Raw genomic sequence first — 18,371 nt, 5'->3', positions numbered from 1 at the left:
GGTGAGGTGTAGTGTAGTATGAGGTGTATGGTGAGGTGTAGTGTAGTATGAGCAGTAGGGTGAGGTGTAGTGTTGAGCCACCTCCGTAGTGTTCGAGTTCGGTTCTGTTCGTCGAACACCCGTGTGTTCGCCGAACTGTTCGTCGAACTGTTCGTCGAACACCGTTAAAACCAATGGCAGGCAAACAAAAACACATAGAAACACATAAAAAAAAAAACCTTCAAAAGTGTCCAAAAGCTGACAAACTGCTCAGAAGACATAACTAACACATGGAAAAGTGACAAGTACATATAGTCATGCGAAAAGAAAAGAGGTGGAGGAGTAAAAGGAGGGGGAGACACAGATATAGGCATGTCATGCCCTTCTAAAATCCAAAAAGTGAGAAGCCGACACGTTCAGTCCTCTCCTGCCCGTGCCACCTCCGTGTCGCCGGGTTTGTGGCAGAGCCGCGGTGAACCCTGACGGCCAGCCCCCCTCTCCCAATACTGGTGCCTGTCCGCTGGTGGGTCGAGCGAGCCCCCCTGTGGTGGAGGCAGCTCTAAACTTTTTAATTTAAATTGTCTCTCTAATTTGAATGAATACACTTTAAATCCATTTACAAGGATCTATTGGAGGGCAAGTCTCATGCCAGCAGCCGCGTAATTCCAGCTCCAGTAGCGTCCACTAAAGCTGCTGCAGTTAAAAAGCTTTTATAAGGATTGAGCTCGGCTGTCCACCGCAAGGCATCCTACTGCCAGTCCCAGCCCCTATGCCTTGGGGTGCCTCCTGATGCTCTTCACTGAGTATCCCGTGGTCCCGAAGCATTTCCTTTGAAAAAATTAAGTGTCCAAACTACAGGTGGTGTAGCTTGCTTAACAGCCGGGATAATCCGCTGACTAGCAGACACTGCTACTAGGCACAAAGTATTTCCTGGGCTAGATGCAGTTAAAAATTTGTAATTAGATACTCTCGTTGGATGCTGAGAAAGCATTCCATAGAGTCTCCTGGCACGCCATATATGATTCTCTTAAAAAGCTTGGGGTAGGGGTCTAGGGGAACCTTTTATAGCCAAAATCACGGCCCTGTATCGCAATACGTCACCTAGGCTGAAGATAAATGGAACTGTAGCACCCTGAGGGCTCGGTTGCTACAGAGGTATTGCACCTCACCCAGAGGTGTGATATCTCACTCTCAGGTAAGGATGGAGTGTGGATCAGGACCAGACACCTGCATGCATTACACCACATTGCCGTGGGGCAGGGCGACCAATATGCCCCTGAGATGGGCACGACAGTCCCTGTCCCTGGCTGGAGTGGGGGGAGGGAACACTGAGGAAGGGGAACCCTGTAGTGCAGGAGCAGGGAGGAAGCAGTTCCTGGGTGCAGAGGGAGTATAAAAGGTGGGCACCATCTTAGTTCAGTGCAGAGAAGTCTGAGCAGAAGTGGCAGGGAGCAGGGGCTCTGCATGAGCTCTGCTCCGGAGGCGGGCCTAGTAACAGAGGCCCAGGTCTGGAAGAGGGAGAAGGAAGGAAGAGGAGCGGAGAAGGCTCCAGGAACGAAAGGATCCCAGGGGTGCGGACGGGCGAGTCGCCACCGCACGCCCGAATCCACCTGCGTGGAGGGGTCAGGCCAAAGGGGGAGACCGGTCCCCGAAACTAGTGGAGGCAGGAAACGACCCTCAGCTAGAAACAGGAGGCTGTGACATTTTATGTGGCGCAGCCCCTCGCTACACCCGCTAGGAAGGCACCACATAGGGTCAGGGAAACTGGCGCCAAGTTTACCAAGAGGAGGCCCGAGGCAGCCGGACAGAAGGGTTGGTAAGAAAGGCCAGACAAAGGACACACAAAGGGGGTCCTGTGAAGCGCTCCAAAGTTATCTGGGAGTTGTCTGAGCCCCTCACCTGGTGAGCACAGTACGACGTGGGCAGCCGTTACCTGCAGACGTGGTCTGGATAATAAGAACTGTGAGTAAAGGCCCTGGACTGCATCACTGACTCCGTGTCGTTACTGCTGCTGCCCTGCACCATCACCCCCATCCTCCGCATACACTGCCCTGAGGCTATACTCCTCCCGTGGGGAGTTATGCTACGCTCTGCTGCACCCACAACACCAGCCTCAGTGGTCTGCCCTGTAGCGGCGGTTCACTCTGACCGCAATCCACGGGTGGCGTAGTCGGACATTTAAACATCAAAACCACATAAATAGTTCCGCCACTGGTTTGACCGCCCTGAGCCACGGAACCGGGTCGCCACCACGGAGACTACAACCACCAGCATCCACCAAAAAGGGTCCGGCTCCGGGTGTCCCAAGGCCCAGGGGGCGCGTCAGAACATTTTCATCACCTTTCACAATCACCAATGGGACAAGGCAGGGATGTCCTCTGTCCCCTCTCTTATACATCCTAGTGACGGAGCACCTGCTCTCATCAATTCGCCATAACCCCAATATTAGGTGGATTGAGGTGGGAGGCACCGAGTACAAGTGCTCTCTATTTGCTAATGATGTCCTAGTATATATCACACAATCACATATATCCATCCATGCTGTTATGGCTGAAATAGATCACTTTGTTACATGGTCAAATTTTAAAATCAATGCAGCGAAGTCTGAGGCCCTCGATGTCTCCCTCCCCAAATCCATATAGGATTCCATCCAGTCCAACTTTCCCTTTGCCTGGCCCTCACAGGGTATCAAATACTTAGGAATTCCTATTCATAGAGACCTCTCCCATCTATGTTATCTTAATTTTGGGCCCTTTATTGAACAACTCCATACAGACCACGGATGGCAAGTTAGAACTGTAAGATTCACTACGTGAACCACTGGTGTTTTGTGGAAAAGCACATGTACACTGTGTTCCAAATTATTATGCAAAAAGTGTTTAGGAGTGATAAGGGAAGAATTTGTTTGTTTGTCAGTTAAACTCATTGATGGTGATGTGTGTCAGGGCTCTTTATATCACTGTAAGCAATTGCAGACACCTGTGCTAATTAGTTTGGCAGGTGTGTCCAATGAAAGGCAAGACTACTTAAGAAGGCTGTCTCACATTATTAAGCAGCCTACATTTTCTGCCAAAATGGGAAAGAAAAAGGATGTGTCGGCTGCTGAGAAGCAACAAATTGTGGAGTGTTTAGGTCAAGGCATGACTACAATCAACATTGTGCGATGATCAGGATGAAGTGTCTTGGCAATCAAGAAGTATGTAGCTGATTCACAGTACACACGTGTGCGTGCTGATAAGGGCAAATTGAGGACTCTTTCCTACAGGCAATTACGTCAGGTTAAAAGAGCAGCGGCAAAAAAGCCTTGTCATAGCAGCAGACAAGTTTTTGAAGCTGCTGGTGCCTCCAACGTCCCCCGAACAACAAGATGCAGGGTCCTTCAGAGGTTTGCAGCTGTGCATACGCCATCCTGTCGACCTCCTCTATCCACTTCACACAAGCAGAAACGGCTCCAGTGGGCCAAACATTACATGAAGACTGATTTCAAAACGGTTTTGTTCACGGATGAGTGCCGTGCAGCGCTTGATGGTCCAGATGGATGGAGTGGAGGATGGCTGGTTGATGGACACCCCACGCAAACACGGCTACAGCGCCAACAAGGAGGAGGTGGAGTAATGTTTTGGGCTGGAATCATGGGGAGAGAGATTGTCGGCCCCTTTAGGATCCCTGAAGGCGCTAAAGATGAACTCCATAATGTATGTGGATTTTCTCAAACAGCACTTCCTGCCATGGTTCAAGAAGAAGAACCGTGTATTTCACAGCAAGATCATTTTTTTGCATGATAATGCACCATCTCATGCTGCACATAAAACATCTGCATCTCTGGCTGATATGGGCATAAAAGGGGACAAACTTATGGTGTGACCCCCATGCTCCCCTGACCTCTACCCCATTCAGAACCTCTGGAGCATCATTAAAAGGAGTGTCTATGATGGCGGGAGGCAGTTCACATCTAAGCAACAGCTCTGGGAGGGTATTCTGTCCTCATGCAAAACAATTGAAGCAGAAACCATCCAAAACCTGACAAATTCAATGGACGAGAGAGTTCAGAAGCTCCTTTCGAACAAGGGGTCCTATGTGAAAATGTAACATCACCTAGAATAAAGTTTTGAGTTGAAAACTGTTTGATTTCAGTTTCTAATAACCTGCTAATGCTTATAATTTCAAAAATGACCATTTTTTTGGTCTTTATTAAAATGAAAAGGTTGATCGAAAAGTTTGGGGGATCTAAGAGTGTGGCAACCCAGTAGTCATGATTACTTCGAATTCTGACAATATGAGGGTCATGCTGCAGGTAGTGCAGCAAGAAGGCACTTATGTGTCTTGCGCATCTCGGAGCCCCAAAATTATTTTCCGGGCTAGATGCAGCTAAAAATTATTATTAATTTTAAATCTGGTGGAGCTTATTATAGATGGCCTAATAGGATCAGTGCTGCACACTGCTACAAAGCCCAAATTATTTTCCAGTCAAGATACAGATAAACATGATTAGTAATTTGAAAGCTTAAAACGGTTGGTAGGGTGATTTTAACCAATCATCAAGCTTTTACTCTCCCCAGGATGACACAGGGGTAGAAAAGTCGTTTCGGATCCATGATTTGTTCATCTTTATGAACGTGAGTCTGTCTACATTATCAGTGGAGAGCCGCGTGCGCTTATCTGTCAGCACACCACCAGCAGCGCTGAACACACGTTCAGACAGAACGCTGGCTGCGGGGCATGACAAGATCTCCAAGGCGTAAGTGGCTAGCTCCAGCCATTTATCCAGATTGGAAGCCCAAAAAGAGCAAGGGTCCAGTGACACAGTCGTGGCTTCAATGTTTACTTGGAGATACTCCTGTACCATCGTCTCTAGGCGTTGACTATGTGTCAGACTTCTTGTCTCCTGTGGCCTTGCAAAGGATGGGCTAAAAAAGTGGTGAAATGATTCCGCAAAATTGATGTTACCAGCAGATACTGTGGTTCTGTTACGGTTTGAGTGCTGAACACTTGACGGTCCCACGGTTGGCAAGTTGGAACTGTGAGATTCACTACGTGCACCACTGGTGTTTTGTGGAAAAGCACATGTAAGATTCTGCAACAGTCTCTGCTGATACTCCTGCATGTGTGCATCCCTTTCTATGGCAGGAATAATTTCTGCAAATTTACTTTTGTACCGGGGATCTAACAGTGTGGCAACCCAGTAGTCAGGATTATTTCTAATTCTCACAATTCGAGGGTCATGTTGCAGGTAGTGCAGCAAGAAGGCACTCATGTGTGTTGCGCATCCAGGAGCACCGAGTCCCTGTTGTGTTGGTGGCGAGGTAACAATCATGCTTCCTTCCTCTGTCCTCTCCCCCCAACCTCGCACAACAGAAATGTGATCAGGGTCTCCCTCATCTGATGAGTCTTCCATCAGTTCGTCCTCCACTTCTTCCTGGGCTCCTGCACCTTCCTCACTAGTTTGGCTGCTACCATGCGCCCTGGTAAAACCATCTCCCCCACCCTCACATGCCTGCCGCCTTGGTGCTGCCGACCGTCTGGACCTTGCAGATGTTAGCCCTTCCGCATACAACTCCTCCTCCTCTACTTCCTCCACCTCCTCTTGTGCCACCACCTGACTCCGAATTCTGTTTAACATGTGCTCCAGCATGTAAATCACCGGAATAGTCATGCTGATAATGGCATCGTCAGCACTAAACATCTTCGTCGCCATTTCAAAACTGTGCAGAAGGGTGCATAGGTCCCTGATCTGAGACCACTCCTCCAGCGTGATTTGCCCCACCTCTGGATCTCGTTGGCCCAGGCTATACGTCAGAACGTATTGTACCAGGGCTTGTCGGTGCTGCCACAGTCGCTGCAACATGTGCAGAGTTGAATTCCACCGGGTAGACACATCGCATTTTAGCCGGTGAAGAGGCAGGCCCAATGACTTCTGTAGAGATGTAAGTTGCTGAGCTGCGGGATGCGAACGGCGGAAGTGAGCACACAGCGACCGTGCCCTCTGCAGAAGGCCATCTAGTCTGGGATAGTGGGCTAAAAATTGCTGGAGAACCAGGTTCAACACGTGAGCCATACAAGGCACGTGTGTGACATTGCCCCGGCGAAGGGCCGCACCCAGGTTTGCAGCATTGTCGCACCCGGCCTTCCCTGGTTTCAGGTCCAGTGGAGACAACCATTCATGAAATTGGTTCTCCAGAGCTGACCACAACTCCTCAGCTGTGTGACTCACATTTCCCAGACATTTCAAAGTAAAAACCGCCTGATGACGTTGAGCCCTACTGCCAGCATAGTAAGGAGGTGTGCAGGATCCCTTCTGCGCAGTTAGAAAGCTTGTGGCATGACCAGACAGGCTTTGGGTGCAGGTGGAAGACCGAGAGGAGGTTGAGGAGGCAGAAGCAGTGGAGGAACTTTGACATAAAGAGGATTGACGCACAACTCGTGGGGACGGCAAGACTTGGACAGCAGCCCCTTGTCCTGCTGTCACCATAGTTACCCAGTGCCCAGTCAGCGACATGTGACGCCCCTGTCCATGCCTACTCGTCCAAGTGTCTGTGGTGAAATGCACCCTGTCACACACAGAGTTTCTCAAAGAAGCGGTGATGTTGTGTGCGACATGCTGGTGGAGCGCAGGCACACCTTTCTTTGAGAATTAGTGCCGACTGGGCATCTGGTACTGGGGCACTGCGACGGACATAAGGTCTCGAAAATGTCCACCAGGCGGAAAGGCAGCATTTCTGTAGCCAAGAGCTTGCAGATGGTGAAATTCAACCTCTTAGCTTTCTCATAGCTAGGAGGAAATGGTCTTTTACTTGTCCACATCTGAGGGACCGAGGGCTGGCTATTGTGCTTAGACAGGGTTGATAAGGGTGTCCCCGGCAAACTGCCGGTCTGTGAGGAAGATGCAGGCGGACATGTCAGGTTGCCTTGATCCAAAGGTGGTGCTACCGATGTCGGACAGCGCTCAACACCAGCTGGTGTTACCACCTCCAAAGAAAATGATGACCTGCCAATCACGCTGGCTGTTGCGGGTAAAGAGGTGGCAGGTCTGCGCCCCAAAACAGGTGTGACTGCTGTCCCCCCAGTCACAGAGGATGAAGAGGCCGCGGATGCACAAGATGGCAGGTCTGCGCCCCAAAACAGGTGTGACTGCTGTCCCCCCAGTCACAGAGGATGAAGAGGCCGCGGATGCACAAGATATGGCAGACAGTGGTTGGCCCGGCCGGCTAGGCCGCATTGTAGCACACTGAGCTTCCCACTGCAACTTATGCTTCATGTCCATGTGCCGGTTCATGCATGAAGTACTCAAACTATGTATTTTTTGGCCTCTACTTAGCTTTTGCTGACAAATGTTACAGATAACACGAGTTGGGTCATCTTTATCGATCTGAAAAAATGCCCAGGCTATGCAAGGCTTAGCACCCATGCGACCTGAAGAGCCACCACGACTTGTGGTGAGAGGCAGAGTTGTGTTTGAGGATGCAGTTGTTGACGTGCTTCCAGTACTACGTCTCTGTCCAGGAAGGCGCAACCTGACCTCGTCGTCACTAGCATATTCCTCCACCTCCTCTGCTGACCTCATCTCTTGGCTGACTGTGGGTTGACAGTAAGTGGGATCTCCAACCTCATCATCATCACCCTGTGCGTTATCACACCCGTCGTCCTCAGAGCCAACCTGTTCCTGCCCTGACAAAAAACTAAAGTTGTCGCTCCAATCAGGTATTTGAGTCTTATCATCGTCTTCCTCATTGTCTCCACCAACAGGAGTTACAGTTTGGGAATGAGGGTCTACATTATGGTCAGAACCTTCTGCGTCTGGTCCTGGATCCGACTCATAAAGATTCTGGGCATCAGTGCAGATCATTTCCTCGTCTGGATTCACTGAAGCGCTGGAGTCGACCTCTGATTCCCAGGCTATAGTATGAGTAAACAGCTCTGCAGACTCAACCATCTGTTCTACCTCATACTCAGACGGGCAGCTGGAGATTTGGGAGCTGTGAGGAAGCAAGTGCGATTTGGGTGACACCTTTGAGGACTGGAGTATTTGTGATGTTGAAGTTGATGTGGAGGAGAGCCCACTTAAAGGAGCACTTGATATCCGTTGAAGCACCTGCTGTTTTTGTGCCTCATCTGGAATTTGTAGCGATTGGCGTGGCCGTAAGAAAGGGATCTTATCACATTGTCCGCTAAAAGAAGTAGACATTTTAGTTTGGCTGGAAGATGGTCTTTCTTCTGCAGATGTTACTGTTGCTTTAACACCTACCCCACGGACACAACCTTTTTTCCCCTTCCCAACACGCCTATTCCCCTTTCCACCAGCAGCAGGCCTTTTTCCACTCATTTTGGTGGTTAACTAATTCACAACTCTGGAGTTGTTTGCACAAAAAAACAATGGATGGGAACCGAGCAGAGCTGAGTGGCCAAACTGTGGTATTAGGCCAAAACTATTGGCTGGGTTAGATGCAGAAAAAAATTATATTCAATTTGCAACCTGATGGAGGTCAGTATAGATGGACTAATTGAACAAGTCCCACACACTGCTAGAAGGCCAAATATTTTTTCAGATCTAGATGCAGATAAAAATTATATTCAGTTTGCAACCTGATGGAGGTCAGTATAGATGGATTAATAGAACAAGTCCCACACAGCTAGAAGGCCAAATATTTTTTCAGAGGTAGATGCAGAAAAAAATTATATTCAGTTTGCAACCTGATGGAGGTCAGTATAGATGGACTAATAGAATGATGCTATGCCCAAAAGATTTTACTTCACTAGGTGCAGTAAAAAAAGTGGTATTCTATACACAGGTGGTATATCTTGCAACACAGATAGGCTACTCCACTGACTAACACACTCTGCAATAGGCCAAAAAGGATTAGCTTTGCTAGATTCAGCCAAATGCTGTGAAAAAAACTTGCACAGCACTGGCACAGACCTGCCTGGCAAAAACTGATAGGAACTGATGTAACCTAGTCCTGAAAAGGACTGCAATTACAATTAGTCTTTACTCCCACAATCTATCTATTTAAGAGCAAAGACCTGCCTGATAAAAGTCGTAGGAAATGCTGTAACCTAGTCCTTAAAAGGACTGCAATCACAACTATTCCCTACTCCCAAGCTATCTGTAGATTTGTGCGAAAATTGGCTTGAAATTAACAAGGTATAGCGCACACAGCAACAGCGGTGCCGTCTAACACGCAGCTGCAGCAGTGAGAAAATGGTGGCGACGGGGAAAATGGCTTGGTCTTATAGGGCAAGGACATGTGACATACACTGCCAATGACACATGCCCTTGCTTGTGTGAAAAAAAGCACTTCGCTCCGTGTGTGCGCTGCTGATAGGCTGACAGATTGCACCTCCCCACTGCAAATGCGGGAAAGAGAAAAAAAAATGGAGATCTTCATTGTTCCTGCAGAGATCCATCCCCTGCCCCTCCCCCCGCCCCGCTGTACACTCAAACTGCGTATTAACATTAATTTTCATCATTACTGAGAAAAAATCCAGTTATGATTTTGGTGCACGAACAGTTATCGAACATAACCTCGAACAGCCGAATTTTTCTCAAATTGTTCGTGTTCGCCGACCGGCTCGAACACCGCCCAAAACAGCTCGAATTTGAGATTGGCGAACAGTTCGAGTAGAACAACGCTCATCTCTAATGAGGTGATGTGTAGTAAGAGCTGTATGGTGAGGTGTAGTGTAGTATGAGCTGTAAGGTGAGGTGTAGTGTAGTATGAGCAGTATGGTGAGGTGTAGTGTAGTATGAGCAGTATGGTGTGGTGTAGTGTAGTATGAGGTGTATGGTGAGGTGTAGTGTAGTAAGAGCTGTATGGTGAGGTGTAGTGTAGTAAGAGCTGTATGGTGAGGTGTAGTGTAGTATGAGCTGTATGGTGAGGTGTAGTGTAGTATGAGCTGTATGGTGAGGTGTAGTGTAGTATGAGCTGTATGGTGAGGTGTAGTGTAGTGTGAGCTGTATGGTGAGGTGTAGTGTAGTATGAGCTGTATGGTGAGGTGTAGTGTAGTAAGAGCTGTATGGTGAGGTGTAGTGTAATGTGAGCTGTATGGTGAGGTGTAGTGTAGTAAGAGCTGTATGGTGAGGTGTAGTGTAGTATGAGCTGTATGGTGAGGTGTAGTGTAGTGTGAGCTGTATGGTGAGGTGTAGTGTAGTAAGAGCTGTATGGTGAGGTGTAGTGTAGTATGAGCTGTATGGTGAGGTATAGTGTAGTATGAGCTGTATGGAGTGGTGTAGTGTAGTATGAGCTGTATGGTGAGGTGTAGTGTAGTATGAGCTGTATGGTGAGGTGTAGTGTAGTGTGAGCTGTATGGTGAGGTGTAGTGTAGTGTGAGCTGTATGGTGAGGTGTAGTGTAGTAAGAGCTGTATGGTGAGGTGTAGTGTAGTATGAGCTGTATGGTGAGGTGTAGTGTAGTGTGAGCTGTATGGTGAGGTGTAGTGTAGTATGAGCTGTATGGTGAGGTGTAGTGTAGTGTGAGCTGTATGGTGAGGTGTAGTGTAGTAAGAGCTGTATGGTGAGGTGTAGTGTAGTATGAGCTGTATGGTGAGGTGTAGTGTAGTATGAGCTGTATGGTGAGGTGTAGTGTAGTGTGAGCTGTATGGTGAGGTGTAGTGTAGTATGAGCTGTATGGTGAGGTGTAGTGTAGTATGAGCTGTAAGGTGAGGTGTAGTGTAGTATGAGCTGTATGGTGAGGTGTAGTGTAGTATAAGCTGTATGGTGAGGTGTAGTGTAGTATAAGCTGTATGGTGAGGTGTAGTGTAGTATGAGCTGTATGGTGAGGTGTAGTGTAGTATGAGCTGTATGGTGAGGTGTAGTGTAGTATGAGCAGTAGGGTGAGGTGTAGTGTAGTATGAGCTGTATGGTGAGGTGTAGTGTAGTATGAGCTGTATGGTGAGGTGTAGTGTAGTATGAGCTGTATGGTGAGGTGTAGTGTAGTATGAGCTGTAAGGTGAGGTGTAGTGTAGTATGAGCTGTATGGTGAGGAGTAGTGTAGTATGAGCTGTATGGTGAGGTGTAGTGTAGTATGAGCTGTATGGTGAGGTGTAGTATAGTATGAGCTGTATGGAGTGGTGTAGTATAGTATGAGCTGTATGGAGTGGTGTAGTGTAGTAAGAGCTGTATGGTGAGGTGTAGTGTAGTGTGAGCTGTATGGTGAGGTGTAGTGTAGTATGAGCTGTATGGATAGGTGTAGTGTAGTATAAGCTGTATGGTGAGGTGTAGTGTAGTATAAGCTCTATGGTGAGGTGTAGTGTAGTAAGAGCTGTAAGGTGAGGTGTAGTGTAATGTGAGCTGTATGGTGAGATGTAGTGTAGTATGAGCTGTATGGTGAGGTGTAGTGTAGTATGAGCTGTATGGATAGGTGTAGTGTAGTATAAGCTGTATGGTGAGGTGTAGTGTAGTATAAGCTCTATGGTGAGGTGTAGTGTAGTATAAGCTCTATGGTGAGGTGTAGTGTAGTAAGAGCTGTAAGGTGAGGTGTAGTGTAATGTGAGCTGTATGGTGAGGTGTAGTGTAGTATAAGCTGTATAGTGAGGTGTAGTGTAGTATGAGCTTTATGGTGAGGTGTAGTGTAGTATGAGCTGTATGGTGAGGTGTAGTGTAGTATGAGCTGTATGGTGAGGTGTAGTGTAGTATGAGCTGTATGGTGAGGTGTAGTGTAGTATGAGCTGTATGGTGAGGTGTAGTGTAGTATGAGCTGTATGGTGAGGTGTAGTGTAGTATGAGCTGTATGGTGAGGTGTAGTGTAGTATGAGCTGTATGGTGAGGTGTAGTGTAGTATGAGCTGTATGGTGAGGTGTAGTGTAGTATGAGCTGTATGGTGAGGTGTAGTGTAGTATGAGCTGTATGGTGAGGTGTAGTGTAGTATGAGCTGTATGGTGAGGTGTAGTGTAATGTGAGCTGTATGGCGAGGTGTAGTGTAGTATGAGCTCTATGGTGAGGTATAGTGTAGTATGAGCTTTAAGGTGAGGTGTAGTGTAGTATGAGCTGTATGGTGAGGTGTAGTGTAATGTGAGCTGTATGGTGAGGTGTAATGTAGTATGAGCTGCATGGAGAGGTGTAGTGTAGTATAAGCTGTATAATGAGGTGTAATGTGAGCTGTATGGTGAGGTATAGTGTAGTATGATCTGTAAGGTGAGGTGTAGTGTAATGTGAGCTGTATGGTAAGGTGTAGTGTAGTATGAGCTGTATGGTGAGGTGTAGTGTAGTACGAGCTGTATAGTGAGGTGTAGTGTAGTATGATCTGTAAGGTGAGATGTAGTGTAGTATGAGCTGTATGGTGAGGTGTAGTGTAGTATAAGCTGTATGGTGAGGTGTAGTGTAGTATAAGCTGTATGGTGAGGTGTAGTGTAGTATAAGCTGTATGGTGAGGTGTAGTGTAGTATAAGCTGTATGGTGAGGTGTAGTGTAGTATAAGCTTTATGGTGAGGTGTAGTGTAGTATGAGCTGTAATGTGAGGTGTAGTGTAATGTGAGCTGTATGGTGAGGTGTAGTGTAGTATGAGCTGTATGGTGAGGTGTAGTGTAGTATGAGCTGTATGGTGAGGTGTAGTATAGAGTATAAGCTGTATGGTGAGGTGTAGTGTAGTATGAGCTGTATGGTGAGGTGTAGTGTAGTATAAGCTGTATGGTGAGGTGTAGTGTAGTATAAGCTTTATGGTGAGGTGTAGTGTAGTATGAGCTGTAATGTGAGGTGTAGTGTAGTATGAGCTGCAATGTGAGGTGTAGTGTAATGTGAGCTGTAAGGTGAGGTATAGTGTAGTATGAGCTGTATACTGAGGTGTAGTGTAGTATGAGCTGTATGGTGAGGTGTAGTGTAGTATGAGCTGTATGGTGAGGTGTAGTGTAGTATAAGCTGTATAATGAGGTGTAGTGTAGTATAAGCTGTATGGTGAGGTGTAGTGTAGTATGAGCTGTATGGTGAGGTGTAGTGTAGTATGAGCTGTATGGTGAGGTGTAGTGTAGTATAAGCTGTATGGTGAGGTGTAGTGTAGTATAAGCTGTATGGTGAGGTGTAGTGTAGTATGAGCTGTATGGTGAGGTGTAGTGTAGTATGAGCTGTAAGGTGAGGTGTAGTGTAGTATGAGCTGTATGGTGAGGTGTAGTGTAGTATGAGCTGTATGGTGAGGTGTAGTGTAGTATGAGCTGTATGGTGAGGTGTAGTGTAGTATGATCTGTATGGTGAGGTGTAGTGTAGTATGATCTGTAGGGTGAGATGTAGTGTAGTATGAGCTGTATGGTGTGGTGTAGTGTAGTATGAGCTGTAAGGTGAGGTGTAGTGTAGTATGAGCTGTAAGGTGAGGTGTAGTGTAGTATGAGCTGTATGGTGAGGTGTAGTGTAGTATGAGCTGTAAGGTGTGGTGTAGTGTAGTATGAGCTGTAAGGTGAGGTGTAGTGTAGTATGAGCTGTAAGGTGAGGTGTAGTGTAGTATGAGCTGTATGGTGAGGTGTAGTGTAGTATGAGCTGTATGGTGAGGTGTAGTGTAGTATGAGCTGTATAGTGAGGTGTAGTGTAGTATGATCTGTAAGGTGAGGTGTAGTGTAGCATGATCTGTAAGGTGAGATGTAGTATGGGCTGTATGTTGAGGTGTAGTGTAGTATGAGTTGTAAGGTGAGGTGTAGTGTAGGGTGAGGTGTAGTGTAGTATAAGCTGTATAGTGAGGTAGTGTAATGTGAGCTGTATGGTGAGGTGTAGTGTAGTATGAGCTGTAACGTGAGGTGTAGTGTAGTACAAGCTGTATGGTGAGGTGTAGTGTAGTATGAGCTGTATGGTGAGGTGTAGTATGAGCTGTATGGTGAGGTGTAGTATGAGCTGTATGGTGAGGTGTAGTGTAGTATGAGCTGTATGGTGAGGTGTAGTGTAGTTTGAGCTGTAAGGTGAGGTGTAGTATGAGCTGTAAGGTGAGGTGTAGTGTAGTATGAGCTCTAAAGTGAGGTGTAGTGTAGTACGAGGTGTTTGGTGAGGTGTATTGTAGTATGAGCTCTATGGTGAGGTGCAGTGTAGTATGAGCTGTATGGTGAGGTGTATTGTAGTATGAGCTCTATGGTGAGGTGTAGTGTAGCATGAGCTCTAAGGTGAGGTGCAGTGGAGTATGAGCTGTATGGTGAGGTGTAGTGTAGCATGAGCTGTATGGTGAGGTGTAGTATAATGTGCGCTGTGTGGTGAGGTGTAGTGTAGTATGAGCTGTATGGTATGGTATAGTGTAGTATGAGCTGTATGGTGAGGTGTAGTGTAGTATAAGCTGTATGGTGAGGTGTAGTGTAGTATGCGCTGTAAGGTGAGGTGTAGTGTAGTGTAGTATGAGCTGTATGGTGAGGTGTAGTGTAGTATGAGCTGTATGGTGAGGTGTAGTGTAGTATGATCTGTATGGTGAGGTGTAGTGTAGTATGATCTGTATGGTGAGGTGTAGTGTAGTATGATCTGTATGGTGAGGTGTGGTGTAGTGTGAGCTGTATGGTGTGGTGTAGTGTAGTATGAGCTGTATGGTGTGGTGTAGTGTAGAATGAGCTGTATGGTGAGGTGTAGTGTAGTATGAGCTGTATGGTGAGGTGTAGTGTAGTATGAGGTGTATGGTGAGGTGTAGTGTAGTATGAGGTGTATGGTGAGGTGTAGTGTAGTATAAGCTGTATGGTGAGGTGTAGTGTAGTATAAGCTGTATGGTGAGGTGTAGTGTAGTATAAGCTGTATGGTGAGGTGTAGTGTAGTATGAGGTATATGGTGAGGTGTAGTGTAGTATGAGCTGTATGGTGAGGTGTAGTGTAGTATGAGCTGTATGGTGAGGTGTAGTGTAGTATGAGCTGTATGGTGAGGTGTAGTGTAGTATGAGCTCTATGGTGAGGTGTAGTGTAGTATGAGGTGTATGGTGAGGTGTAGTGTAGTGTAGTATGAGGTATATGGTGAGGTGTTGTGTAGTATGAGGTATATGGTGAGGTGTAGTGTAGTGTAGTATGAGCTGTATGGTGAGGTGTAGTGTAGTATGAGCTATATGGTGAGGTGTAGTGTAGTATGAGCTGTATGGTGAGGTGTAGTGTAGTATGAGCTATATGGTGAGGTGTAGTGTAGTATGAGCTGTATGGTGAGGGGTAGTGTAGTGTAGTGTAAGCTGTATGGTGAGGTGTAGTGTAGTATAAGCTGTATGGTGAGGTGTAGTATGAGGTATATGGTGAGGTGTAGTGTAATATGAGCTGTATGGTGAGGTGTAGTGTAGTATGAGCTGTATGGTGAGGTGTAGTGTAGTATGAGCTGTATGGTGAGGTGTAGTGTAGTATGAGCTCTATGGTGAGGTGTAGTGTAGTGTAGTATGAGCTATATGGTGAGGTGTAGTGTAGTATGAGCTGTATGGTGAGGTGTAGTGTAGTGTGAGCTGTAGGGCAAATTGTAGAGTAGTATGAGTTGTATATTGATGAAGCCCACGCACAACGCACGTCGGGGCTTCAGGCTTGAGGTCACACATGGGAAGACATGGGTAAGAGATAATCGTATTCTGTATCTGTTTCTAGTACTATGTATACAGTGTATACAGTCTTTCATTGTAGCATTATGATATTTGAGGCTGTTTAGGTACACACCAATGGCCGCTATATATGGACTGCTTACATTTTGGATTTTTTGACTGTTAGATCAGAATATGTGCATTTATGTTTTGCTGTTTCGTGCCATTATTTCAGGACTGGTACTTTATAACAGTCTATTTCTTGTAAGGGACTCAGATACACTCTGTATTAGACATAACGGAGGGCGTCATACACATTCTGATCAAATTGTCATGCAGTGGTATTCCTAGACCCATTAAGGCTATGCACTAAGTGCAAATACTGCCAAAAATTACAAGCAGGGTCATCCATACACCCTTGAAGGCACTAACTGTAGTGCGTCATTCAAATATTGTGAACACAGTGTAGTTGTGGTACTCCTACACTCATTAAGGATTTGTCCACAGTGCAAAGATAGAAAAAATTACAAGGAGGGTCATCCATACACCCTTAAAGGCAACAACTGGAGGGCCTTATAAAAAAATTATGTGTGAAAATATTTCCCATGAAGAGCCCAATTCAGCTATATCTGGAGCATTGTTGAGCGGTGACATGATGCGACCGCTCAGCCCTGCATCCAGAATGCTCAGAGCTGAGCGTGAAAGTGCAGCCTCAGTGACCAGTGCTGACGTCATTGATTACCGCCGGTTACAGGCAGCTGCGCTCTCACGCTCAGCTCAGTGTGTCCTGGACGCATCATGTCACCGCTCAGCAATGCTCCAGATACAGCTGAATTGGGCTCTTCATGGGACATATGGATTATCGGCCGACAAGTGACAAATACTGTGATTTTTTTTATTTTTATTTGGATTATAATAAATGGGTAAAAGAGGGTTAGGGAGTTTTTATTTCAAGTAAAAGACTTTACTCTGTGTTTTGTTTTTTACTTAAATGTAATGGGGCGGTCTTATAGACACCTCTCTATTACTAATTCCTGGGCTTGATGTCAGCTGATAATACAAAGCTGACATCAACCCCAATACTATTACCCCACTTGCCACTGCACCAGGGCAAGTAAGAAGAGCGGAGGCTAAGCGCAAGAATTGGCGCGTCTAATTGGATGAGAAATAATAGGAGGACCTTATGTACCCCTTCTACTAACCAGTAAAGGCTATGCAGACAGCTGTCAACTGTTATTAATAGCCTGGGAGCCTTCATGGCTATTGGCCCCTTTTCCAGATTATTAACATCAGCCTCCAGCTGTCAGCTTTCCCTCAGCTGGTTAGGAAAAGGTTGTTTAGGGGGATCGCACGCTGTTTTTTAAATGTATTTATTTATTTAATACACGATATACACACACAGCGGGGGCAACTCCCATCAGCGTCGCCTGGTCACGGTGATTGCAGGGAGCCCAGGCGACAATGGTGAGAGCTGGCTTCAGTACCCGGCGCCTGGGGACAGAGCGAACCGTACTGCTTTTTCCCAGGTGCCGGTACGTGTCACACTGATGTGATCCGTGTGTCATCAGTGTGCACGATGTTCTGTGACCCACGCTGCTAGTAAAAACTGGACATGTCAGCGTGTTCTGAAAACAGACACACGGTCCGTGGAATCACACTGACATGTGCGCAGATTCATTGATTTAAATGGGTCTACGTGTGTCTCCAGTCACCACCCGTACTGGAGACACTGACCTGTGAAGGAGGCCTTATACCAGCGGTACTCTGACTACTTCACATTGTATTGAAGTGTCATATCTTCAGTGTTGTCCCATGAAAAGATATAATAAAATATTTACAAAAATGTGAAGGGTGTACTCACTTTTGTGATATACTGTACGTCCATTGTGATACCATGTCTTTATTTGTGTGTGTTAGGGTGTTCGTGTAACCAGCTCATTGATCCCTCCCATATACATTTCCATACATTCTTGCAGGTCATAGATTTTGTGTTTTTGTCACCCAGAGATTTATACTGTGGATCTTGTACGCTGCCATCATGTGTCTTAAGTATCAGACCCCAGATTTAATCATGATGATTGTTGGTGAATCAATTGGTCTTTGTAACATTAGGGTATAATCACCAGTCCATAGACGTCCGCCTTTGCCCCAATGGCTTCTTGAATTCCTCTTATAGCCTTGGAGTGTCCAGCAATAACAGACGTCCCAGTGTCTACGATTGCCTGACATCCATCTTCACATGCGAAGACCTGGTCACCAAGTGCAATGCTGAAGAGAGACCATCGGTACATGGGAGGTTACATGTCACATTGGGTTTTCAATAAAATATTATCATCATTCTCCTCAGTCACTAACTCATTAGCCATATTACCACACATCGTCTGGTACTGGGCATTTTACAGGTAACAGATTTCTGGGAGATACTTTGATAAACAAGAAGTGATATCCCCAATATTTGCATATGAAGATTGTACCTGTTTATGGAGATCTGCCAGAAGCGCTTATGTGTTACCGGGACCCAGTGGAGATGTCCTATGTAAAGAGAGTCATCGATACCTCCAAAGACCACCATGCTGCCATTACCTCTGGGAGAAAATAACATTTTATACATTATGGAGACCATATGGACAGTATGGTCCTAGAACAAGGTGTGAGGAGGTATTGTCCTAGAAAGAACCAGGAGTGAGGGCATAGTCCTAGAATGAGGGGTAAGGTGACAAAACAAGAGGTGATGAGGCATGGTCTTAGAAAGAATAAGAGGTGAGGGGTCATGGGTTATGAAGAGACACAAGGAGAGGTGGGGTCCTAGAATGAGAGATGAAAAGACAGAACAAGAGATGAAGGGACAAGGTCCATGAAGAGACACAATGAGAGGTGAGGAGGTAGGGTCCTAGAATGAGGGATGAATAGACAGAACAAGACATGAAGGGACAAGGTCCATGAAGAGACACAAGGAGAGGTGAGGAGG

General features: G+C 46.4%; 1 protein-coding gene across 1 annotated transcript in view; it reads right to left on the bottom strand.

Annotated features, from left to right (window-relative positions):
- Positions 1 to 18,371, bottom strand: part of LOC141164575 (pepsin A-like) — a 224,975-nt gene that overhangs the window by 112,644 nt on the left and 93,960 nt on the right. Inside the window, exons 6-7 of the mRNA XM_073649973.1 lie at positions 17,878 to 17,988; positions 17,527 to 17,671 (exon numbers count right to left, since the gene is read on the bottom strand). Of these exons, the coding sequence (XP_073506074.1) occupies positions 17,527 to 17,671; positions 17,878 to 17,988 (256 nt within the window). The remainder of the gene's footprint in view (positions 1 to 17,526; positions 17,672 to 17,877; positions 17,989 to 18,371) is intronic.

Source organism: Phyllobates terribilis, unplaced genomic scaffold, assembly GCF_046119375.1.
Source record: "Phyllobates terribilis strain yellow unplaced genomic scaffold, ASM4611937v1 Scaffold_1__5_contigs__length_1240528914, whole genome shotgun sequence".
Lineage (NCBI taxonomy): Eukaryota > Metazoa > Chordata > Amphibia > Anura > Dendrobatidae > Phyllobates > Phyllobates terribilis.
The sequence above is the reverse complement of the archived record's forward strand: the minus strand, read 5'-3'. Positions and strand labels throughout refer to the sequence as shown.